The sequence below is a fragment of the Synchiropus splendidus genome, chromosome 6 (genome assembly GCF_027744825.2).
Source record: "Synchiropus splendidus isolate RoL2022-P1 chromosome 6, RoL_Sspl_1.0, whole genome shotgun sequence".
Lineage (NCBI taxonomy): Eukaryota > Metazoa > Chordata > Actinopteri > Syngnathiformes > Callionymidae > Synchiropus > Synchiropus splendidus.
In genome coordinates, this window is record NC_071339.1 from 13,877,384 (window position 1) to 13,904,526 (window position 27,143).

A 27,143-nucleotide genomic window follows, 5' to 3' on the forward strand; every position below is an offset into this window, starting at 1 on the left:
TCGTACTTGTTGCTTATAAAAGACATTCTTGTCTCCACCTACCTGGTAGTGTCATTGTGCATCCCCTGTGAAAGGGGTTTGTGAAGGCGTCTCTCAGTCTCTGTCAATGCTGTCGAGCAAAATCACAAAACAAGCTGCTAAGTGATGAGCAGTCAGAGAGTGCGAACCTCCAGCAAGCCGCTTCAGTCCACCCCAACACAGTCTAACATTGACAAAAGAAAATTCCTGGATTCAGGACATGAATCACAGCCAAAATGGAATCATTTGTTCCTTGCCCCAGTTTACACATGTCATGAAAATCCCCCAATTGTTTTTCACAAACTAATGCTGGCCGGAGTATAACCTCCTTAGCTATTTGTGAAGAGCAATTTGGCTTAATAAAGGTACATTTTCTGACGTTGATGAGTGAATTCATATGAAATATTCATATGAATATGCAGCTACATTTCTGACCACAAGATGGTAGCACAGCATCTGCAGCCACAGTCAGTCGTCATATTAATAGTTTCTATTTTGGAATTGAAACTTGTTTTGGAGAGAGGAAACCAGATTTGATTCACAGTGTTTCTGTTTTTGGAAAATACTCATGTCCTGAGGGGGAGTGGACCCCAAATTACTGCAGGTTGATCTCTCCAAAATGTATGTGCAGGAATGTAAATACCCCACATTTGAAACAAAGGGGCCATTTTATAGAAAGAATGTGACCAGAACAGATTAACTTGGAGAAACTACAAATAAGTGGAAGCAGTTCCTAAATCAGCTCAAGGGTTCACAGAGTTCCTGCTTGTTCTTTGCTCCAGGGAGAGTAATGAAAACGTGTGTAACATATGTGTAATATGGATTTCTATAACAGCTTTTTCATTCAAGTGCATTCAAGTAACACAAAGCTGAAATAGGCACTCATTTGTTCCGGACTGAATTTGTTTATTTCAATCTTGGCTAATACATTACCAATGTTATATGACAAGATATATGGCATTTGTGCAGTCTGTTTGCTTTTGTTCAGGGATGTTTTTCGCTACACAATGGCCAGGGTTTCCACTACTCTGAATGTATCTGAAATTCTTACAAAATTGAAATTCTTATACAAATATTTTCAAGACATTAAAAGAGCTTTAGTTTAAATAAGGTGATATAAAAAGGTGAATATAGTCATTTATGTTATATGATATATATATGATATATATGACATATATATGTCATATATATATATATATATATATATATATATATATATATATATATATATATATATAAAATTACATGATACAGAGATTGAAAAGGGGCAGAGTGAAGGACAGAATGTCTGCAGTATTTTGGAAAATTGATAGCGATACTAGTTTGCATTTACTCACCTTCTTTGTGAAGGGGGCAACCTTCACTCTCACGTGTTGTGATTTTCTGTGGGATTCACTTGAAGAGGTCATTGCAGTCAAACTGAATTTGCTCTGCTCTGTTTGAGGCAGGAAATACATGTAAAATGGAGAGACAGAAAACAGATGGCTTGCACTATCAACAGGCAGAAAGGACGGTCATATACTGGTGAAAGAAACGGACATTGCTTTAAAGGAGGACTGTGTCTGACGCCCCTGTACTCAGTCTCACAATGCATTTGTGTCGCGGGAAACTGAGAGGAAAATGTGCAGCCCTTGCCGTAAGATCGTGATATGGGAAGTAAACGCATGAGTTGAAAACTTGTATTGAAAAATGAAGTAGACTAATGCAAAAGCATGGTCAAAGTGTTGCCATGGCGCGAGTAAACACAGCTCTACACATTGAAAGTAGAGGTATTACACACTAATAGAAATAAAATGTACTGGCAGGGGGTCTGTCATCCGTTCTTCAGACACACGGGGTGACTAAGTTGCCCAGGGACAGGGATGGTTTGAGGTGACGAGGCGAGGACAGGCAGGTGGTGACATCCTTTGCTGAGGCAAACGAGGTACAACCTCAAACTAACAGACGGGGGCAGTATAGTCACGAGGTCACACGTCACTCCAGCTGCAGACTCAGACATTAAACTGCTTCCAAGCCAATATGTCTGGGAGTTGATTTAAACACTGCGTTGTTGGCGGGACCCTCGGAGGCTGGTGACCCGAGACTTCCCGGGGTCATGAGCACACATGCGCTCATTAGAAGCATTGTTCGGGGAGCGGCACCAGTCAAGCCCTGGCGGCTGACCTCTTGACCACTCCATCAGCTGTTGGCTCGCCAGGGGGACCGCAGCGCAGCCTGGACCCGCTCCTCCCAAGAGCCTGCGAAACGTCGGATCTTCTGCTCCGTTATGACTGATGGGACGAGAAGTGATATGCGCCAAATATGCGCACGCGAACTCGTCTTATCTCATGAGTAGCGATCGGCTCACTGCGCGTCTTGCTCGAGAAGCAGGCAGTGCGCCGGACCCCCGCCTCCCCCCACTCCCACCCCCTAGCCATCATTATCAAATCAATGGTGGGACACAGAAAGAGCTCAGCCTCCAACACTTTTTGTCAGTCACTCAAACATCTGTGCGCTCGAAGCTTCGGCGCTCTTGCGCACAGACTCCGTTGGAAACCTGAGCTCACCTTTGCGCGTCGCGTTCGCTTTTGTCCTCCTCGCCATCCGCGAACCTTTGATATATATATATATTTATTTGGCTTTTGTTCAGAAGCAATGGTGCTCGTGAGCAAGCCATTCTCGTGTTAAAAATCGAATGAAGACCACTGGAAAATGGACATCCTGGTGTTTTCTCTTCTCTTGCTGTTTGTCAAAGAGGCGCACGGATTCCGTTATGGCATCGGCACCAGTCTGCAGTCATATATGTAAGTCGTTTCTATCTTACCTTGAAAGGCGCTTTTACGGCGTCTTTGAATTTCAAGAATGAGAACACCGCTGCACAAGCATGAACTTGTGTCAAACTCTTCCTGAGCCTCCTTCCAGATGTAGCTTCCCAAATCTTGTTGTTGAAGGCGCTGAAGAAAAGCACTTACTCACTAGTGAGTCCATGATGCTGCTGCCAGTAAATGTCATTCATATCGCCACTGTCATTTCCACGCAAAATGTTTCCGTTGAAGCCCTCATTCATCAGCAGTGTGGCTGCATCAATGAAGTTCTTTATGTGTACAGCTGGAGGTGACGGTGATTACTACTGTTTACAAGTGGAGCAGCTGGAACCTGTCTGATAAAACCACCGTCCTTACTATGTCACGCTCCACTGGCTGTGTTAGAGCTTCTTTAGAGAGAAAATAGACTGCCACTGGCTTTGTTTACCTGTGACCTGAAGCATCCTGCTTTCCTGTTGAACCTATGAATCCTAGTTGAATCTGTGTACTAGTTTGGAATATTTCTCTTCTCTCTGTCCCACTGCATCAGAACCAAGATGGTGAATGCAGTGTTGAAGTTTTTCCTGTGTTCAAAAGTGAGGAAAATTCTGTCTGTGTTAAATGTAACAAGGAGAAGGGGACCTTGTTCCACATGTATGTGGGAGTGTGAAGAATTACAAAAATTCTGGAAGGATGTAATGGATTTGACCTCAAAAATAAAGATGACTTTGGATCCTCAATTGGCTATTCTACACGTTTCCCATAAATCTTTCTATTAATGCACATAAGAAGAAATTGATAGTTTTCTAGTTTGCTACAGGCCAGACATGTTGTTGCACTGAATTGGAAAAATGTTTCAGCTCCTACAGTTGGTCAATGGCTCAGGCAATCTGGCTCTCGAAAAACTGACCTAAATATCAAAAGGGACAGTGCATGACTTCTATGATATTTGGATGCCTTTTATGCAGTTTCTATGAGAGAAGCCGTTGTTTTCTTTGCTGTGATTGTGACTTTATGTGACTGACACTTATAGTTGATTTTAAACCCTGAGAGTAAGTTGGTATTGAGGGTCGAGGGTGGGTGGGGAAATGTGTATTGGTTGTTTTTTTCTTTGTCTTTGTATTTGTTTGCCATTTGTAATTGTGAAAATTAATAAATATATGTATGAAAAAAAGTGAGGAAAATTCAGACGCTGAATGTAGACACAGGACTTCTGTGTACAACTCCTGCTGTTTCTCTGGCTTGATGCTTCATGTTTACTCCATGGCAAACCTGCAGTCAATGGTTGTAGGTAGCTGGCGTTCAAGGCATGAGTGTGTGTGCAGGGAGTCAAACTGATGTTCTTTAAAGAAGATTGTTTAAGAATGATTGTTTCATGTGCCATGGTGTGAAGCACTCGCTTTCAGCCAAAGATCAGCACCAGGCACCTAGCCTACACTTGGGGATTTGAGCGTGCTAGTAGAGCAGGTAGAGCAGTTCTGAGGCTCCATGTCTGACTGGTTATCACGTACAGTAGTAAAGCAATTCTGGTTTCATCGTTCACACTCCTATGAGTCTATGAGAGCTCTCTTGAACACCTCACTGGTATGTCAGAGAGTTGATATGCTGCTCAGGTATTCAGGAGAGAAGCTTGGACTTAATACATGGACAGGTCAGTTTACAAACCCTCTTCTCGCCAACCACAGGCTGAAACAGTTTTATTTACCTCTGTAATTTGTTTGTTCAGTCACTCCAGCGCTGAGTCGTCACAGGCACCTTCTTACTCAAACAGATTTTGTGTCAGAAGGAGCAAAGCGCCCCAGTTGGAGGGTTAAGTGACTTCACCTGGGGCTGAGAGACAGCTGACCCCTCGCTGGTTGTTGACAGACAAACTGTCCCGAACACAAGTGGAAGCTTGTTTGCTCCTTAGCACTGGGTTATATAACTGGGATTGGGATATTTTCAGTCATCACTGCGAGAGTTGAAGAAAATGCACATTTGCGTTGACATTTCTTTTTATGGAGAACCTTGATGGGGGAAGGCTGGCGCACATGCTTCCTGTGATTCTTTTGAGTTCCATCTCTTCTGTGAACGCACATCACATATGCCATGCCTGACTGTAACCCAGGATCAGGATTCTCAGGTCAGAGCTGGAATGTTGGGCAGTTTCAGTACCAGGATTCAGCAAACGGACACTGTTCGGGTCATTTCATGTGAGATGCCGGTACTTCTCTAGTTCTGAAATGGTTTATATTTTGAACGAGGGACATCATTCGTTCAGATGAAACCCACATTTCTTCGTCTCCTGAACCTCTCATTGTCGGCCATTAAATGACGTCTAAAGAAGAACTATATCTTGTGTGTGAACTGACTGTTTTATTGCTGTTTCCATGAGACTTTGATATGGCTTTTATAAGCAGCCAAGTCATGCAGCTGACATGAAGCAAGTGCCTCATGCAAGACTTGACCTTCAGTCTCCATTCTGCCCTCAAAGATTGCCCTACTGCTCTCTGGACATGGGCTAAATACCACAGAGCATTTGGACACGATAAGTATTTTCACCATTTTTCTCGCTGCAGGCCAAACGTGTGCATGGAGAGGGAGGTGACGTTGGTAGCCCAGAGGCAGCCGTGTGTGCAGGCCTTCACACGTATGGTTAAAGTGTGGAAGCAAGGCTGTGTTGGACAGTCGTGGTGCACTGGCTACGAGAGAAGGTGAGTAATGCAATGTGCCGCCTTCGTCTCCTGCTGCAGTGCTCAGACAAACACGCCCATCTCGGTGCCTGCAGGGAGAGAAGCGTTATCCCGCGAGAATCGACTTTTATCAGTGACAACCTTTTGTTCCTTCATCTTCTCTTTCTCCTTATCTCCACCTCTCCCCCGGTTTTGTGCCATAATGACAGCTTTCAGCCACTTGTCCAGTTAAGTGTAAGGTGTAGCCTCACTAGCCATTTAACAGACTGGCATCTGAGCAGCCCGCATTCCTTTGAAGTCCAGTCTGAACTCCCAGGTCCTAGGCAGCGTCCAAGAGCCAGCGTTTCCCACTCGTATGCTTTCCCTGCGACATTCGCCGTGGAATCAAAGGCAGCTTTGAAGCAGAGCAAGGCCTCAATTAGTTGTTGTAAACAAAACATGTATCCACGCTGCGTAATGACTGTGGTGGTGTGGGAATGAGAGGGATCCAAAAGTGCAGGGAATGGCCCTAGACTGCGAAACAATCTCCCAGACTCACACGTTTGAAAGACGAGGAAATGCTTGCTCAAAATGTTTTCTTGACCGATATGTGTTGTAGAACACATCGGTCGACAACCTTTGACCAATATAGGGATGTTAAGTCTTTTTCTGATCAATAAAATCAGTCCTCTGTTTCATCCGTACTCTTCCATGTTGAGGAAGTGAAGCCCAATGTTTGTCATTGTTTCAGGACGGCGTATTACACAGCGTACAGACAAGTGTACCGGCAGGATTATCAGACTGTGTACAAGTGCTGCCCAGGATGGTCGCAACTCAACGGAGAAGCTGGCTGTCTTTATCGTAAGTGTCATGTTTCTCTCGCTCTGTGTCAACAAGGAAATTGTCTTCAGAGCTGTTGTCCCACAGCCCAGTGACATGTTGGCCTGTCATTTACACACGCATAATCACAGGTTTGAGTGCGGAGGTCAAAGGGTTCAATAGGTCCCTCAGGCATTCCACTCTGGAGAAGACACATTTTCATCCATTTCACATTTATGAAGCTATTCAATAGGTGAAGGGAACATTCAACTCAGACGTCGCCTCTGACTGAAGCCATTTATCCACACGCGATAATTTGATTGGAACTTGAACAATTGACAGTTATGTTCGAGACGCGGAGCAGTAATGGAAGAGTCACAGGAGGTAGATAGCGGGTTGAATACTATAGTTTATAATATATAATATATATCACTGAATGGGGAGAAATAAACTAAAGACCAAAATCCAAAACGTCACCGAACTGGGATGAGTCCACAACAGAATAAAGTCCAACAAAAAGCGTCACCGAACCAGGGGAATGAATGCAAGCGTAGTCTGTAAATAGAGAGAACAAATACAAACTAACTACAGTGTTTGTCAAAACGAACGCACGAGCAAGGAAAGGCAACAACAAAGAGAACACCAGGAAGCAACACAGAGCAAATAGACAAAGGGAAGAACAACACAAAACTCACAGTAAGTCAACGAACGGATAAGAGAACGATGGAATGAGATCAAACGAACAAATCTCAGCTTTGCGCCCCAAAACAGGAAGGAAAGAAGGAAGGAAGGAAACACAAAAGGGGAACTACTGAAACCAAAATAAAAGCGAATCATGACAATCTGTCAAATGTCAAACTTGAAGTCATTATTTGCTTTTGAAACAGTTCAATATTCACTTGAATTCTAATTGAAACAAGTCATCTGCAGTGCATGACGACTGCATGGTTTAAGCTTAGCTGTTTGACTGACTGCTGTCCAGCTGGAAACTTTGAAAATGTCCGAAATACAGCGAGAAATCAATGAACGAGAGGAACAGACATGTATGTTTGAATGTCTACGTACGACAAAAACACTGTTGGAGCTGCTGGTGAGACACAGCGAACATTAAGGCCACATCCACAAAGAGTCGTACATTTTCCTATGTGCACATTTTCTGGTGCTGGTTTCCAAAAAGTGCTCGATGAAAATGAATCAGTTTTTACCGTCCAAACGTATTCACGCGAAACGATTCGAAACAATGTAAAACTCATGCCAGGACTGTAGAGGCGCTGCAATGCTGTAGCAACAAAGACAAAACAAAGACAATGTTGGGCATGCGCGAATGACACTTGTGTGCAAAGTATTAGTGCTGCTTTGCAAAAACAAATCGATCGATATGAGACGTTGGTGTCAACAGTCATTCGTCAGAAGCATGAGAACTGTTCTTGTTTGGTGATGGTTTGAGAAAATAAACGCTCAAAACATTCCACTTGTGTTGAGGCGTTTAGCTAGGATTTTTAAACTGGGCGTCGCAAAGCCGCACCCATTGTTCGCTGGTCTGAGTGTGAGGTGGCGACTTTTGTGGAGAGAGCCAAGGCAGATGGGGCGTTGATGTATCCAGAGCCACTGTCCACACAGAGAAGCGTTTCCGTATCCGTATTGTATTATTCACCCTCAAACCCGGTTTCCAAAAGTATCTGATACGGTGGATGAAAAGGCTGGATTTGTGTGGATGGAAGGCCTGTGCGACACAGAACGTGTGTCTGTACGACCAATTTTGTCTCCGTCTGGGTGGGATCTGGAGCTAGCCTCTGTTGATGAGTGGATACACTGATATTGCTTTACTTTACTGAGTGAAGGATTTACTTTCTTTGGCCTGTGACTGAGAGCGTGATTCATATTTTGGTCTCTAGCTGAGAGGTTCTCATGACTCAGGTCAGGAAATATGACCTTGTCTGATGTTCAAATCTGAAGACCAAATGAGCTACAGAACAGAGATGCCAAAGTTTGTGGGCATCATCAAGGATATGAGTCCGAACATTGGTGAAGCGGCGTGTCGGTGCGAAAACACAGAGGTGATCAGACCTGCGGACGAGTCATGCTCGCCGATGAGCCATCCATGACTCAGCCAAAGCCCATTATGGACAGATAATGGTGGAGGAACATTGTCTAAAAGAAAAACTCTGAATCCTCTGAACAGGAACAGCCTGGTTGAGTCAAGTCATAAAACAGAATTTGAGTCTAAAAGCACATATAACTGTGAGGTGAAACCCTGCTGCGGTGGTAGGAGGACCACCTGCTACACTCTGATAGGCCATGACAACACAACTGTAAATGTGCTCAGCCAAATCCTGAGTGATGGAGCCATGGTTGGAACTTTTGGTCACACAGCAGCTCGTCTCCTCGTGGATAAGCTTTGCCCCACACTGTAGAGGCCAAGATGACTCCTTTGAAGGGATTTGACAGTCAGTGATCCAGATCGCATAGCCTGCATGCCATTAACAGAGCTGTTTTCCTGTAGATGGGTTGGTCACTTTCACAGGTGCTGCTCTTTGTTTCCTTCCCTGCTTCATTCATGCCTCTCCCTGTACCTGCCCAACAGATGAGACCTTGTTGTGACTCCATTTTCAGCCACTTTACAGTTCTGGAGTGACGGGTCTCTCAGCAGTTTTTAGCTTCACTTCACACAGTTTATTTTACAAACAATGCATATTTTATGTACCAAATCACGATCCCTACTTGCTATCGCTTTTGCTTCGCCTTGTCTGAGATATTGGACCAACTTTGGTACTTGAACCCAGGGAAAAACGGCTGCCAAGTGCTCTCTCTCTCTCCCTGGCCAACTTGTTGCTGTTCATTTTTTTTATTTGCAGGAAAGAAATGTAAAGACGCTGAGGAAGAATAGGCATTATGCAGGCCTCCCCTCGCTGTTTGGTGGGGGTGGGGGTGTTCTGTTTTTCTGTATGACAATGACGGCTCTTTTCAACATCAGACATGGCCTTTTATCTTTGTAACTGAAGACGGGACAAGCTAATCACCCTTTTCTCCGAGCCATTGAAGCGGGATAAAAGCAGACTCACACCGCCATCCTCCCTCTGCCCGACTCCCGCCGCACACATTGCTCTGCCGTATCTGCACTGTTCCTCATTCAGCAGAATGTAATCTGTGGCCCTGTTTTCAGCAGCAACATCCAAGGGGGAAAATATGCTTTGTAAAATGCGCCGCTTTATCAAATCCTACAGAAATACCCACAAGCTGGACGTTTGCGATGCTCTGAGTGGAGATAGAGATTCACCGTCTGGCAATTTGGAACCTTCCCTTTGGCTTTTCATGGTTGTACAGGCCTCTGTCTGTCTGTGCCGGTGTTTGTTTACACTGTGAATGGTTATTAGGGAGACAGTTGAGAATCCAATTACCTTGTTCCCAAAGCTAATTGGACACTTACACACTTAAACACTTATGGGTGGAATTTTAAAGTCAGTTGTTTTGTAAGGACCACTAACACCTCATGATGGTGGGATTGCTTTATCCGTTCTTGTGAGGACCCATCCTGGGAGAAACACCTTCTTGTGAGGGCCGAGTTCGGACATTAATTCACCAAATGAACTTTACTACCATAACATGAGCATCATCCTGCCAATAACTCGCCTCTCCATTCTTTGAAGCCCAAACTCAAATTTTCAGAACAAAGGATTTTGGTTTGTTAATATGTTTTTGTGTTTTAAATTGTATTATTCTGAGCATGCCATTGTTGTGTCTCTGACCTTTCGGGGGAAAAGTGTCCCAGTCAAAGGGCCAAACTTGGCCCCATGCTCTCATTATGTCAAAAGCGACTTTTGTGTTCAACTTCCCCACTTAAATATTAAGAAGTTAAGCGCCACTCAGTCAAGGAGTTAAACCTTTGAGCTCACCATGCAGCCACGGGCCGGACCAGGGCGGACGGGGTCAGCCGGGAGGGGATACCAGCAGTTCCGATGATTGATGGCAACAATAAGCTCTGTAGCACAGACTGAGGCCCTGGACAATAGCTCCTCCAGTTTCTCCTCCTGGATTGTTGCTGAATGGGAACTGGCCTCCTTTTGTCGTGGGACCAGGCCAACAGAGGAGCCGCAGCTAGAAGAAAGTGAGGTGGAAAGTAAACGGAAATGGTCTGGTGTCTTCTCACGGGTGGTCTTTATCTGTTTATGGGACGCAGCCATGAAGCCTTCAACACTTAAGACTTTTCAGCTTGTGAGCTTCTTATAAATCACCAAGTCATAATGATCTTCTCATTTATTTGTAAATCTATTAAGTATTGTCTCTCTATAGCAGGCTCTTCAATTTGATAAAAAATACTGAACATATCAGACAAATAAATTGTCATTAAACTTAGACTATTTCTCTCTAATGATGACACAAGACATTTCTTCGTGTAACTCTTCCAACACAGATGGCTGCATGGTTGCAGTTGACGACTGTATGAATCCATATTACTCAATGCAAATATGCTAGTTGGTCTTTAAGCTGCAGGTGCAGCGGTGCAGTCGAGGCCGTAGGAAGGTCAGTGATTTCTATCTTATAAAGGAGTGGGGATTTATGTCATCACTTCTGAACTAGCATCTTAAACGGGGTCCATCATTGATACTGAATTTTGACAAAAACTACTGGGTTACTTTTCCCGTGTGTGAATGTTAAATTGTTTGGTTTACTGTTTTCCCATGGGTGAAAACAGTAAACCAAACAATTAATTCTTTTTTCGATTTCTTTGGTCTGATGTCAAGGAGCTTAATCTTGGCGGCTTTTGCGTTTTGCAGTGACCAACCACTGTGATTGGTTGACTGGGCTGCAGAGCCTCATGGCAAGTGTTCAGGTTCATTTCAAGTCACCGTAACTGAGTTTATCTTTGAGAGGAATCCGTTTCATGGTGCCTTGTGTATCTCCTCTTTGCCTTTTACTTTTGCTTGTGGCAAATAAGAAAATACATCCCACGTATTCCATATCTGTGGAGATACAGCACCAGACTATATGAAGTGTGTGAAGGTGAACTAAATATGTGTGGCAGAAACCTTGGAAGAGCAAGAAAAAGAGCCTTGGTGTCCACCATTGAACTAGTTATAGGTGAAGAAAGTACTTATTTACAACAGCAAATCTTGGTGAACCATGAGGTTGGTGCGGTTAAAAGCCACTCGAGGGCCATTTCATCCGCACCGTGCTACAAGAAACAGAAGCTGTCGGATGCATGAAGGTGAACGTGTCATCGTGAGAACTGTGAAGAGGAAAACGGTTGATTTTAGAGGACGACCAGACTATTCATTCATCATTGAGATGTCTGGCTCTGTATTTCACTGATGGAGAAACGGTTTGTTAGTGGAAGATTTTCTACTGTGCCCGTCACTATCTCTTTCTTCAACTTCGACAAAAGTCCATAGTATGAGCTGTGCCTGCTATTTTCTCGGATGACAAAAATGAAAACGCTCTCTCAAGTTTGCTTTCTGCTTTGAATCATGTGTAACACCACATTCTGTGAGAGCTTTGGTGGAGGTCTGTCATGACTTCAAGCCTGACTTGATTTCAGGCTGATGATGACTCGTGTTTTGTACCAACAGAAAAATAAAACTTGGGCATGGATGCAGTTTTCTGCCCAAATCTAGAGCAACCTCCTCATCAGTCCAACGTGAAACCCTTAGCGTTGAGTTGTTGTTTTTGTGACTGGGACGCACTTTACATTTCCTGCATTGAGTGCATGACATCCCTAGCATGAGTCACTCTTCATCTGCTGCTGGCCAAGACAATGTCAAAACTAGGAACGATGTTCTGAAGTGAGGCCCATGTTTCAAATCATAAAAGTGGCCCTCACAATATGAGAAGAAATGTGTGGAACCGGAGCTGTATTCTAATAAGTGTCTTCTGCATTCCTCTGCAGCATTGTCGGGCATCATTCACAAACCTTGTGTTTGGCTGGAGCAGCATTTAAGGTCTTTCAAAGAAACCTTTCAGGGATCATCTGACAGAGCTGGCCCTGCTTATGACAGGAGCTCTTTGAAATGACACATTCCTCTGCGCAGCATACATGATTTGTTAGCTCAAAATACAGTGCTTAGCTCTGTGCGTAGCAATTACGGCACCAAACGGAGCCCTGTGCGCCGGCCTTTGTGTCTGTGGATTGGCCTTCATGTGCTCCCCCTGCGGGGCTCTCTCCAGGGGTCAAACAGATTGATGGGGCCTAAACAAACACCGCGCTGCCTCTGAATTGATGTGGTCATCCCCTTCAGAAGCTGAAAGTGAGACACCTGCTCGCTGGTTTTCAGCTTCCCTTCGTGAGCGGCTGACCCTGCTCCCACTGTTTCTTCTTCTTGTCAAGAGTGCTAATCCTCCCCCCGAGAGAAAGTGTCTTTGTAGCTGAGGGCAAACACCGATGGGAGTGAGTTTCATGCCACGCCGCATGCCACATTAAGGAGTAACTTGAGGGGAGATTAACAAGGGCTCAGGATGGGGGCAAAGCCAAAAATGCCCTGGTCGGTTGCCAGGCGTCTGAGAGGGAGGGGCCGACATTCCCTCCTTTGACACTAACTCTGATGTGACACTGTGAGCCACCTGACCTTTTGTTCTGTTTCAAGTGATTTTGTTCATTTCACTTTTTAAAGAATGTCCCCTGAACGTGATCCCTCACAGCCGGCGCTAATATCAGTGGACTGAGGAATGTGGTGCTGTTTAAACTCTGGAATTAACCTCCCAGTCAGTCGGTGTCCATGATGGTGTCGTATCATATCACTCCCAACTGGGCTGCCCTGAACCTGAGTGGCCGTGTTGGTAGATGGTCTTGATCATGACTGAGGTTTTCCTCCTGGGGCTGGCTTTCAAGCCAACACAGGCACAAGGATGTGCTGCCTAACAGGCACAGTTTAGTACAAGACCTGGACATTTGTTGGGTCCTGTTCAGTGGGGCAACAGAAAGGAAGTCCAGGAGTGGCTTCTGTGTGGTAGACTGGCGAGTGGCATAGATGTTCTGTCGTCCAGGATCAGTGCCAGATGATAACAAGATGTTCAGGCAAGGTCTTATAAATCTTTAATTTATTCAAGGAATATATGATCAATTTTATGAATGGAACGTTTCCAATTCCAAATCTGTGTCACACGTTCACAAACAGATCTTATCTTTTTTTTTTAAAGCATCGATTCCCACTATTCCTACTGGCTTGGAATCTTACTTTTGTATATGTATGAACTGGGGTCGACATTTTCTTCCAAATCCACATTTCAGGAGCCGGATTTAGAGAACAGGAATCTCATTTCAATGTTACAACCATATTTCTCAGGATTTAATGGCATTTATAAGCAGAAAGAGATGACGAAAAACACATAAAAATACATTGTTGAATGCATGCCATGAACCAGAGATTGAAAAAATACTGAAGAGATGCGGTCTACTTTGCCGCATGCTAAGCTAATTCGGACTCCACTGGCCCAACCGTTTCTAGTTCCTGGTTAGAAAGCATTTGAACACCCTCTCTGGACCCAGGATGCTCTCTGACCACAGCCAACCTTCTGCAGTCTTTATTTGAATGAGCAGATCTCGATCCAACACAAGACCCTCTCAAGACTGCGTTGGAAACACGGCATGACACTGCCATAAATGTCTGCTCTTCAAAGACTTATAATCCCACCGAGCATGTGAACTCATAATCTCAGATAATCGTCCCATCGCTTGTTCAACACCTTGTTGTGATGTCCGATCCCATTCGAGCCGCGTCAGATACGATGACCTCACATGCACAGCTCTTGATCAACATGAGTGTGAGGAATGCTGCTCGGAGGTGTGTTCCCATGCTCCCACTTACCTAGTTTCTAACTGTTACGGGTTGCGCGCAGCAGATTCTTCGAATTTCACGTCTTAACAGGTGAAAGCACTTTGGGATTTATGGGCACAGACCCTCTGGCTCCAAGAGATGGATGAGCCGAATTAGCTCAGTGACTCTGCGCTTTTTCCGCCCCATGACTCACTTCACGTTCGACATTAGCCTTTATTCAACGTGCTGTCGTACCAGGTATCGCTTTCAAACTAGAAATGCAAAACAATGTATGATAGCATGTAAGCTAGCATTTTGTGCCAACACTGGCATATGTTCTGTTAACAGATAACAATATGGTTATTTCATTATTCGCCATTCTTTATAAAAGATTAAAGCAGCAATTTAATGAAGTATTAAAATAAAATATTTAGATTTAAATTTGCTGTGAACTGATGGTTGCAGTGACATATTTCTTAGCTCACTGGAATCAGCCCTTTTGAGCTAAAATGTTTTTTTTTTTTCAATGAGCAGAGCTTAATTTCAACATTTGAATGCCTTTAATGCCCCGATATTTGAAAGCGTGACACCAGCTCATCCTGTTTCCCCTCCTTTTCTCTTTCAGCTGTCTGCAGCTATGGAGTTTGCTTCAATGGCGGTCAGTGTCGAGCGGGATCGAGCCAATTATGTGACTGTCCTGCTGGATTCAATGGTCCGAGCTGTCAGTACGGTGAGTAAAAAAACACACCTCATCTTCTGGAGAACATCTTTCCCCCCTCCGTGACCCTACCCTGGTGTGGGGATGATACCGAGGAGCCTCATCGGTAAATTTATCTTGTGATCGATGGTGAACGATTGAAGATCTTAACCTACATTTGCCGTCTGTCCTGGAATAGAATCTCCTTACGTAAGCATTTGGCTCATTCCCCAACGCTCGCCAGCCAGTTTATCTCCGTACCCATTGTTACATTTGAGCTGGGTCAGTAAAACTCTGTTGCTTTTGTCTGATAAGGCCACACGACAAGAACTTCCTGTTGGTGTCACATTTTTGACTCTTTGTCTCGAGTGAAGCACTTCTTGACCCTCAGTGCGTGTTGTTGTTCATTCATTTGGCCAATTCACTTTTGGCTCTTGACTGGATTCTTTTTCTGTCAGTTGTTCTAAGCTTCGTAGCGAAACACTGGCGGATCATCAGCATGATTTGAGCTCTCTGTGGACTCTGCCCCCTTTTTTAATGGTACATTCTTCTGGCGTAGTAATCACTACTGAGGATGGAGGAATCTCCATCAAACAGCTGCTCTTCAAGCCCCGCAGTGGTTCACTGAAGCGTTTGTCTTGATGGAAACTCTTTGGCTGTATTGATGCCGCGCCTCACTACACACTGATGCACTGCAAAGATCTAGCATCTGCTAGCACTTCATTTGTCCGATCCATAATCTACAGTTTAGCTGAGGGCAGGTCGTGGGGGCAGCAGCCGAAGCAAAGAGACCCAGGCATCCCTCTCAGAGACAGTGTTTCCCTGCCAAGCGAAAGCATGGTGTCTCCAAGGTTTTCTTGGTTGGACCCGAAGTTTCCTCCCAGTTAGATCCGTCCCGGGAGGATTCCAGGAGGCCACCATTAGAAGGAGAAGGAGAACCACCTCAGCTGGCTTCTCTTGGAGGAGCATTGGTTCTGGCCTGAGAGTCTCCCGGATGGCTGAGCTCCTTACCTGTCTCGTGGAGAGAGTCCACCCACTGGAGAAAACTCATTTCAGCTGCCCCAGCTCTTCCTACCCAGGACTGACCACCCTGCCAGATCTTCTCACCGGTCGTTTTGTGAGGTGGTTCAGGCAGCAAGCTAGTGGAACTTAGTTGAATGGATAAAAATGGTGAGCCGTGATGCGAATGACGTCGTGATTCTTGGTGATGAACCAGGAATATTTATGATGAACTACCTGCTTTGCTATGCAAAACTGAAGTGAAGTGAAAAGTATGCTGGGGACATAACTGAAATACTTCTGCAATAATGTGTGATTTATGGCGACAGAGCATAAACCCGTGTGTTTTTAGAGGTTCTCTGTTAAAATGGAGTCACATCTGATTTCAATGTTGTGACCAGGCCTCTTCAACTATCTCAATAAATGAATACAACACAAGATACGTTTTCAACACACCTGGAATATAATGTGGACAACGACTGCCGAAAACTCAATCTCTGTTTTTGACTGAACACCACTGAAGTATTCAAAGGTCGGAGTTCAAAGGTCAGTGTTATCGAGTCGACTATGTGCTAAGTGGTTTATTTGAAGACTTTAACACTTTGCAGATCAGGAACTCTGGTGGTAACTCTGTCACGCTCCAGAGGTGGGAACAAATAACTTGGGCGACTGCTGCGGTCCACAGCTGTCACTCACATCCTCACGTGGATTTGGAGCTTGTTTACCTGAAAGTAAAGGAGGCAGGAGTGCAGGGATGAGGAGCAGATGTGAACACGCACTTATTCACTCATCATTTGTTTCCTCTGCAGTCACATGTGGTGATGTCAGTGCCGAGCTGGTTTGATGTGGCTCGTCCCCGTCTGTGCCGGCTCTGGTTGACGGGGCAAAGTAGCCCCCTGCTCTCTGTCGCGGTCTCATGCTGTCAGCTGTCCTGCTTTTTAATGGAGCCTCGGCTCTGTGTCGCAGCGGTTCCGCCATAAATCAACTCCACCGTCGATGTTTATGTGTGAGCACATGACCATTTCATGTTTTCCTCATTACTGTCTGCTCACATCAACTGCCCTGAGGGACAGTCGCTTTCAGAGAGAGGATTGGCTTCCGTGATATTTTCAGAAATGTTGATCGCAGGACGAAGAAGAGGTGATCGCACTTGCTGTGTTTCTCAGAATCTGCTTTACTGCCAAGGCCAGTAGAGGATCCCACCAACTAGGAAAGAGCTTTGGAACAACGTGCAATAATGAACAAAAATAAATAAATAAATAAAAATAAATGAACAAAAATAAAGAATATATAGAATAGAATGTCTGCTGAGCTTCCACTAATCTCCCTGACTTACTGCGTGGCATCATTTTGCAAGCAGAGTGTTGCATATTTTGCCTATACATTTTCACTTTACATGAAACTACCGGGAAACGAAATCTCACGTCGTCTCTTCCAACCATCGTCCTGCTTCTTGAGACGCAGGTCCAGCCATTCTAACTGAAGCCCCTCTATAAATCTGTCCGCTCGTATCCTCGACCTGCCGTCAGCTGGCAGGGGTGTCTTCTGAGAGGAACCACTCTCCAGGCTGTTAGACCTGGCAGGCCTCTAGTCACTGTTGGAGCTCAGTGCTGGCTTCCTTTGCAGTCGGACTAACGGAGGGCTGATGTGCTTTTAGTGTGCTCAGGCCACTGCATGTGACAGGAGGGTTACAGTCTCAGAATCTTTTTGCTGGTCTTGTTCTTGACCGTCAGCCACGCCTTTATATCACAAGGCTTTTATGTGGTAGTGACTCTTAACATGTAGCTAACAGCGCCGTTCACAAGTGGAAGAAGGTCCTAACAGCTGAGAGTTGAACTGCGCCTTTAAACACTGAAACAAAAAATGGAGCCTTGATGACTTGCTGCGATTGTTTTGCCCACATTTTAGTACGTGCAAACTGCAACTCCTCTTCATCTTATTGATATATATATATATATATATATATATATTATTGATATATTGAACAGCAGGTTTGAGAACGAATGAGCTGCTCACAATTTCAGTCTAAAATGATCAGTGTGTTGCAGGTGTTAAGCAACATTCTTTGAGAAATGTTACTTTCCTCGTGAATGGTTCAAATTCTTTGCAATGACTTAGCAAAACCCGCATTGTTGTTGGCCTTGTAATTTTTCCAGGGAAACCACTGGGTCATGTTTGCTTGTATAACTCTGTTCAGTTTGGGTCGGTGTCAGATGTTGCCTCCAACCCTCTGCAGCTCTCTAATTGGTGTCTCACTCTGCTATTTTGTCAAGTTCAACAGTGGTCTCTTCTCAGACTAGAGGACCATCAAACCTGCTGGAACCTGCCTGTGAGTCATGCAGCGTTGACACTGTAATGTTGTGTTGTGTTCAGGCTCCAAAGCTGAATTATGTCGAGTCATCAGACGCCCTCTCTCTTATCGCTGAGGAATGGTCATGTCTCGTGTGTTCTTTATGTATGTTCCTATCAGGACCATTTGAAAGTTAAACTCACATCATATAGCGGCACCTTTGTCTTGTGTGTGCAGACGTCTGAGGTTGTTCACTGCAGAGTTTGAAAGAGGGATTTGTTCTTCAGAGACGCTGGCCATGTCTATAGGTTGTGTGTGTTGGGTTACCACGGCTGACTGACCCCAGGTTCTTCATGGCTGATTTAATAAGTCTGTGTTACGTTCAGAAGTGACCCACAGAGTCGGCATTAAAACAAGCGGCAGCTGCGGAACAACCAAAACATCCTCGGCATTGTCTCTTAGTGACTGATTTAGGAGCGTCAGCTGTCCACTGTCTGGACAAGACGCTGTCATGGTAAATTTGAAAGTGCTGAAGCGTGTTGGCTCCGACAGACAGAATCTTCTCTCAAAGACATTTTTCAAATCAGTGTAACAGTCTTCGTTGGTTGTTTATGTCATCAGTTATTTATGTAATTGTTGTTACGAACAAATCACTATGTCCATTGCGAGTTAACCATTCATACTAACTCGACCAATGTTCACTGCTCCAAGTAGATTGAAGGGAATGCTGTGGAAATGAATGATTCCCGTGTTGACAATGTTCATTGAGAACTATTTCTGTATTTTCAGAATCTGAATTTATTGCCCATGTCATTGAGGATCCCACCAACTAGGAAAGCGCTTCAGTGCAACAATGAAACAACAAATAAAATAATAATAATAAATAAAATAAAATAAAATAAAATACACAGATGCACTGCCAAAACATAAAAACAAGCAAACTAACACGCACGATAACGCCAGACTAAGGTATTTTTTACTGTCTTGTTTCAGTTATTGCAGCTGTTCTACTGTGAAACACTTGCTGACGACTCATTCAAAGTCACTGCTCCTCCAACACTAAGTAACACAGTTGTACAATGGGCAGAACTGAAAGATGAAAGTTCTACAGCTAATTCCAAATATGTTTTTTGAGATGATGTGTAACCCACTTCACTCATGATGACTTTTCTCTTTTGTTTAGAATCGCAGCTTCCTTAGCGCCATACTGCAGGAGAATGTCTAACAGAACAAATGCATCTAGAAGATTTCACTGTGACCTTGTCTCTGAAAGGAACTAGCTTGACCACCAATACAAATTGTTAGAAGAGACAACACATACTGTAGCTGTTGTGCTCCAACTCACACAGTGGGTATGGTCAGCACACTTCACAGTGCCTTTTTATGACAATGACCTGCTTTTGACGTTCACCTTTCAAACATTGGAGCCTATTACTACATCAGATTTGGATGCTTTCATCCAAATGGACTCATTTACAAGGACGTGTTTACGTTCATGACCTCTACCAAGAATGTCTTCAGTGATAAGGATTAGAAAATTGGACTGTAAGATGCTTTTATGAAGTTGACAAATTTTCTATTCGCTCAACAAATAACACACAGTCCAAACACAGTCACATCTTCCCTTTGGCTGACAGAAGGTGACGGGACCAAACAGCAGGGACCGAGGAGTCAGACCCCCACAGGGTGGACTTTTAAGACCCTCACCGTGTGGTGATGCCATTTCCAGCTACCCTGCCATGCAGTTCCATTCTGGACTCGCGGTGGAGCCGCTCCTCTTCATGCTCACCACCACTGGAATGTAGCAGGCCTTCAGCGTGGCGTCCTTCAGACCCTTCCCACTGTAAAAACAAACCCCTCAATTCTGAATCCCACTGAAGAGTATTTGCACGGGATCAAGAACAACATTGTAAGACCTCCATGCTGCCGTTGCACATCACTTAAGTGGGATTCGAATTGAACTCACATGTTTGCAGGGATTCTTGTTGTCTCATCGAGATGATTTCATTCGACCTTGTGTGAGGAGCCACGCTTAGTTATTGTCCAACTTTGCTTCCATGCTTATTTGTATCTAATGCACTTGTAAGGTTGTTTCTTGTTGTACTATACTTAAAAATACTTAATAATTATAAATAAACGGGACGGTTTTCATGCTCCAAAATGGGAAGACTCCCTCTATTGGCCTGAAAATGCATTGTAAAAATAAGACGTGAATAAAGTAGCGAAGAAAACTGAAAGATTAGGAGCCAAAAGAGCCATTTCTCATGTAGTCATATGGATGAAACTACTCCGAGCTCCTTGCTTTAGTTGTCCGACCACATAGAAGTTCCAGCTGCTGTGTTTGTCAGGCTGTTGTAGCTTGTATATTTGCTCTTCCATTGTCAAACCAGTGATGGATCAGATGCGACAGCGAGGCTGTACATCACAGCTGCGAATGCAGGAGGGAAATTGCTTCAAACTTTGACCAGCACTTCCTGAGCGCCATAAATTTGAATTGCAAAGTTGTCAATTGCTCGGCTGCAATAGTCTGTCCCACATGATGAAGTCCACCTGGAGGTAAGAAAGTCATTGAGGGGCTGGGCCACTGCTGTATGTGGAGCCGGATGGAAGCTGGGGTGAGCAGACAGCATTAAAATGTGTCATAACACAATATCGGGATGGGCATCTTGTAAGTTGGTGAGGTGTGCAGTTGATTTCAGAACCAACAAGACGTATCAGTTGGAAGGGGCGGTCAAATGATGCATGGAGTGTCAGGTCCGACTCATCCTCAGCTTCCCTCACCAATGATCTGCAGACAGATTAAAGTCTGTTTTTTCACAGACAGAGTTATGACGCTTCAGGATTCTCACCTCAAAACAAAAACCGGAGGTGGAATTGGAACTCACAGACGGTTTTCACGGACAGTGAGTAAGGTCAGGTGGTCGTGTCACCCCGTCTCATCAGTCTTTTTTACGGCTCAATCTATTCCACAGGCCGTAAATTGGGGGTGTAAATGACCAATTTGCGCAGCTCGCTGACATGTTTTCTCTCTTGGTCAAAGGGGTTGGAGCCTTTTCTCTGACTTTTGTCAGAATGCAGCAAAGCATGACTTTGAGAACAAGCAGTGGAGATTAAAGGGGAATGGAGGTGCCAGACAAGTGTCACACGGCCTCCTTTTGTTCAGCCCTGACTCTCCCATCCTTGTCCCAGTTCTGTTGAGATTCCTCTGGCTTTGAAGCTGTCGCTCCGTGATTTGGCTTCACCTATCTCAACCGTCTTTTGAAAGATAGGTGCATCCGTTGCTATGGCGACATGTTGAATTTCCCCATGATGGGACAAATAAAATATATCTCATCTAATCTAAACTCTGAGTCCACCGTAACCGTTCTTTATTGGTCGACCTTATGATGCCATATAAGGTTGATGGCTAGCAGTGCATTTGCATGTTTCCTGTTCTAGTCCGGTATTGTTCTGGAAGCCGAACACCACCACGACCTGATCTGTCAACCTTTATCCATTAGCTTTACAGAAGCTTTGGAGCCTTTTTTAATGCGTTAATGGTGGAATATGTTATTTCCGTTGTATATATAAATGTAATAAATCATAATGAAATGTAACTCCTCAGCTCTATTCTAATGAATTCAACACAAGTCAGTCGTGCCAGGTCTGTTTTGTCTTTCTCGCTGCTTTCTGTTTGATTTGTCTGTCATTTGCTCTGTGTGCTCATGTGTGCATGTGGGTGCGGGACTGTGTTGATCTGCACTAGTTTATCCTGCCTTGTGGGGACCAGTTTTTAACAAAACGCTGACCTTGTGGGGACCAGTTGGTCAGAACCCACCAGGTTAAGCCTCAGTATGTGGATGAAAACCTCATTCTAATTGTGTTTCAGTGTGGCGGTTAAGGTTCGCCGTGTGTTTTGGATGGACAGGTTTAGGATCAGAGGCTGGCGAGAGCGTTACGGCAATGAGAGGTCCTCATAAAAATAGCGTGTTTCAGAATAGTTATCCTACTGAGGACCAATTGTGGAGAAAGCACCCCCACTGTGGGACCCTTATTTCTTTGTGGAGCCCTTTTGCTGGTCCCCACGAACTCAAGCCTGAATTTGAGGATTAAAACTTAATATACGTTTGGTTTAGTTCCTGGTTGTGGTTAGCTGTTTTATTTGGATGGTTAGGTTTAGGGTGAGAGGCTTAACTTCCATTATATTGTATGCAAACTGCATTGTCAATAAAGGTTGATTGTTTGAATGGATACAGAATTCATGTAGAATTTAAGTGGACTTGTAGTATTCTGTGTACTAGCTGAGTTGACTGTTCAACAGTGTTGAAACTTTTCAGAACTTGGTTTGTCCACGAAGGTTTTCTGCTGATGTCTTTTGTGTCTTACTTATGTGGCATATGCTGTAACCATGTGAGGGAACCGCTCTGTGTAGCTGGAGAGACTGACTCTAATAAGAGGGACATGAGTGCAGTCACAGGGTGGGGTACCCCATTAGCTGCCACTGCATCCTGCAGCGCACCATAATCTGCCGTAATTGTGTGAGAGCCGTTCGCCTGCCCTTTCTCATTAGGCTTTTTACAGCATTCCTGATGAAAGGTCGCTGCTGGCAGAGCCAGGGCATCAGGTTTGTGCAAATCACCGGTGACTGGAGTTTGCAAAACACAGCAACAGGAATGGGGAGCTTGAATGAAGCGTTTCACTTTCAGCTCACTTTTTCTACATGCAGAACCCCAACCAGGTCAAAAAATGCCGGGTCAGAAATGGGGCTCCTGCCCTCACACTAGCAAGTGAAAATCTGTGTAACGTCACTCAGGAGCCACGAAGGAGCAGCCTGATTCTAAATGCTTATTCCCCTCTTGAGCATGACGGCCCGTCATGTACCTGCCACTTCGTGCCCCGCGGCTAGATAGGAAACTTTCCGTCCTCAGGACCTCGGCACATACCGATCACAGCGTATCCTCATGCATGTGACTGAGAGGGAGACAGGTTGGAAATCACAACAAGTAATTTTGGAATTCTTGCTGGTCTCCATGCCTTGTCCCAGGCGCTCAAAACACCTCAGTCAGACGAGCGGCAGGTCCCAACAGGTAGAGCAGAGATGCAGCGCACGCAAAAGGTCAAAGAGCAGCCCCTACGGTCCAAAAGCCATTTCTCCTCCTGTGTAGATCATATAATGGCATCTTGGTGACATGACCCATTTGTTTTTCTGTTTTGTCTGGAAGGTTTAAAGCATAAAAAACGATGGTGAAAGTTGGAAGCATTCCACTCACCAAGTGGGGACTGACAACTTCTGTTGTTGTTGTCAGCCTCTAAAGACCCGAGCCTTTTTTTCCAGTTCTGATTTTTGCAATTTGAGGTAGGAATGACTTGACAATGGGTGTCAGAGGCACATCGGGAAGGTTGGCAACAACTTCATACAAGCAGTGTGCTGCATTTCTCTCCACTGAAGGCTCTACACCAAAGAGAAGTTCTTATTTGTGACCAGAGTGACAAAATAGTGGCGATGCTGGCGTCAGCTCCTCCCGTTTCTTCTCTGTCGCTTCACCAAACCGAGGAGGATTAAGAGCACCGCTGTCAGAGGTTCCCGAACTTGATGTACAGTAAACAAAACACTCCATGGAAGCCACCTTCGCCTTCTAAGGGTCACATCTCACTTTGTCGTCGGAGGGCACTTTATAGAGGAGGGCACCCAGAACCAAGTGTTGAGGGAGAGAAATTGGGCCTACGTCCTAAAATTGAAATCCAAACATAGATAAACTGGATACTCTCTGGTATTTGAGGAAAAAAAAGAGGAAAGGCCAAGTGTCTTCAAACTAAAGGAGCTACCTTAACAACCTTCCTTTCACTTGAATGCAGTGTCGCAGCTGACGTTCAGTAAAATAGATGCAGCTTGTTCTCACTGTTGTGTCACTGGCATTGTCCCAATGATGGTCACTGACAGCTGCCACTGCTGTGACTGCATCTGTGAGGTTATTGAAGGAAGTATAACTTGTTATTAACATTGTAAACCACTGTGGTCTATGGAATGGCCCAAAGTCGTCTGGTCTGCTCTGGTCTTCTTCATCTTCTGCAGTGAGTCAGCCTCCTCCACCCTCAGCTGTCCCGCACACCACACACCGGCTTTATGTCCTCTGTCACTGCTGCAATAGCTTTTTATTTTTACATGTAATCCCTTGCTTTTAAAGAACCCTGTTAAGATTCCTAGCACAGCTACAGCTGGGATGTCCTGAGTCACCCTCTGTTTTTGGTAGCCTGGTGTCCTGGCGTGTTTGGAGCCAGCTCTGTGGCTTGTTGGGGAGAAAATGAAAGATTAGAGCAGTCAAAAGTAGCAGCTTTCACAAGCACTGTTGAATGAACTCGTGATAACGGTTGTTAGAGCGTGTGCGATGGAATGCATCATCAGAGTAGCAGGACCGAGGACTCAGTCGAGCAGAGGCTTCACCAAACATTGTCCCACCTTGAAGTGAAGCACCGCTCCTGAACCGTTTCACGAGTTCACCCTCAGTTCTTGTACTCCATTCAAAGGTCTACGAATTGAAAAGTATGTAGCGAAACCAAAAAAAAAAAATGTACTCCAAAAAAAAAACAAAACGTGACTTATTCTGCCACCAGTAAAGCAGTGCGCTGGCTGACCACAAGGTGGCAGAAATTACAGACAGGTCAGCTGTCTACTGTCCCATGTTCCCAAGTTGGGACCCTGAATGAATGCAGTCATTTTCCGGCCCATGACCCGTCTAGATACTATCGACAGCTTCGCCTTCAGCCCCCAAATCGTGGACTGAGACATAAAGTCCGTCATGCAGGGAGCAGTGGCGTTGGTTCTTATCACAGGAAGTCACGCAGCGCAGCAGCGGAATGTAAACATTCCACTGGCAGTTTCTTTAAAATAGCCTTTTATTCTTCCCTCCACCTGAGGTGCTCTGTGACATCTGCACATTTACAACCGCGTGGCACATGCGTCTTCACCTGGAAGATGACAGAACACTTTGGCCCTCGACCGTAATGATGTAGTCAGATTTTCCTCTCAGAATCACAAGCAGTTCAGGCCCAACCGAGGCACGATTTGTTTACGTGATGTCGAGGACCATTAAGTTGCTTTATTGCCAAGTCCTTAAGTCCTTTAATCTCTCGCTGTCTGTTTACAAAACAACATGAAAAGTTGGGAGGATTTTCACTGGGCTGATCCAGTGTGGTGATGTTCCATGTTGGCATCTGGATCCTGTAGACTCAGCAGGGCCACCGTTGCCCGTGTTTTTACTGGGTTGTGCGAGCATTATTCAGGAAATGAGCTGCTGCGCCGTCTTTTTTTTCCATTTTTTTTTTCATTGAGAGAAAAAAATCGAATGAAATATTGGACAATTGTTGGATTGGCAGCTTGAAAACTCTTTAAAAGTGCATCGTGTTCCTGTGAAAACAACTGGTGGCTTCCTCCCTCTGAGCAGCCTTTCCTCCACAGGTGCAACCTGCCATGCATCCAAATGACCAGCACATGGCCAAACACTCTGCATCTGCCTGAGTGTGGCCCTGAACTTTTGGCTCTTGACTTGTTGCAATGGCTTGAATTAGGCATCAGACGAGTTTTTTTATCTGCACACCTCCCCACCCAGAGCCCCCCATTGGCCCGGGTCAGTGAGGGCAGCCGCATGTGGTCAGATGAAGAAGTCGATCTTGTTTCTCCTCCTTTGCTGTGTCCTCCGTGAGAGGTTGGGTCTGGTGACGTGTTGATTGATTTAGGGGAAATAACTTCCCTCATGGCCCCAGGAATCAAGTCTGAGTTCAGCCTGTTCTGACCCTCAGGCTCCCCCATACCTTCAGAGGTCACCAAGTTTGACTTCAGACCGCCATGACTTACGAGGCTTTTGTTCCTATTTTTACATTGAAATTCTCAATGCGGAATGAACATATAATCTATCAGGCCCTAAAACCATCTGAACGGCCCAGTTCACGGAACATTACTGTCGCATAAAAAGCATTTCATCAGTCCGGTCCGTTGACGGAGAGAAGAAGTCTTTTCTCTCCTTCCAAAGCAGACATTCATCCGCCACCATTACGTATTCTTCCACTGACCTGTGGCAGTTCAACATTCCTGCTTCCACATTGGGCTGAGAGTGATGAGTGTGACAGTGACCCGGCGGAGACCCCAGCTCGGCCTGCCTCACAGGTGTGTGGCCTCAGGCGGGATAGGGGCTAATGAACCTCCTCGCACTCACATTCAATACAAACATGAGATCTGAGCTCAGGATCCCCGGGGTCTCCCTGCCCTTGACTCCAGGTCATGTTTGGCTCAGTGGCTGTCTTCTGTCTGCTGCTGCTGCGCTTCGTTGATGGATCTTTCTCAGGCTGACAGATGGAATACTGTCCAACGTGAGCTGATGAGGGTTCATCTGGGGTTGGGTTCCGACATGGAACACGCGGGGTCATCGCTGCTCTCGCTTTGTGTGGCCAAGGCACGTGCGCGCCACGCACTTCAGTCTCGCCGCTTCTTGTCATCATCTGTCACTTGCCATCTAATGAGTCATTTCTAATGTTTTTAAATGGATTCGTTTTTCATCAGTTCTTCCAGTTAGATTTGTGAGTATCTGAACAAGCGGTTTTGTTTGACGAAAATCTTTGCATCGCTGATGCAATGAGAACTGGGGGAGAGTCCAACTGAAACAATAACAGGGAATCTTTTCTGAGGTTGACACGTTTTCACTGAACGCTGGAATTTACTGGTCATAATATAAGTTGTTTTTCCTCCATCTCCCTCAGTTGTCTGATGCTCCAGACTTCCACAACAACCCAACTCTATAAAAGGATCCAGGTGAAGTCAGCTGAGAGTGATATCATTTCATTCTGTGGCTTTAATGTGGTTTTGTTTCCCTCCGTGCTGCACTTTTTAATGGACCGCTGGAGATTTAAGAGCTTATTAGTGGCAGGTGAACTCCTCCTACTAATGTTCCACAGGTCTCTGTCCCAGACCACGGTGTTGGGAAACTTGGGCTGATGCAGGTTGAACAGCAGCAGGGTGCGTTGATGTCTCACTGTAGGAACTGCAGGCTGTATTCAGAACGGTTTGCCCCCTGAACATGGTCTGTGTTGTTGGGATACTGGAGGGAAAGTTCACTATGAAGAGGCCTGGAAAAATCTTAAGGCTTGAGCTGGAAGGTTTGTTCAAAT

General features: G+C 45.0%; 1 protein-coding gene across 1 annotated transcript in view; it reads left to right on the top strand.

The window, feature by feature from the left end:
* Positions 1-2,502: 2,502 nt before the first annotated feature.
* megf6b (multiple EGF-like-domains 6b) overlaps positions 2,503-27,143 on the top strand; it is a 39,671-nt gene continuing 15,030 nt past the window's right edge. The window contains exons 1-4 of the mRNA XM_053868987.1: positions 2,503-2,801; positions 5,360-5,494; positions 6,204-6,313; positions 14,645-14,749. Of these exons, the coding sequence (XP_053724962.1) occupies positions 2,710-2,801; positions 5,360-5,494; positions 6,204-6,313; positions 14,645-14,749 (442 nt within the window). The 5' untranslated portion in view covers positions 2,503-2,709. The remainder of the gene's footprint in view (positions 2,802-5,359; positions 5,495-6,203; positions 6,314-14,644; positions 14,750-27,143) is intronic.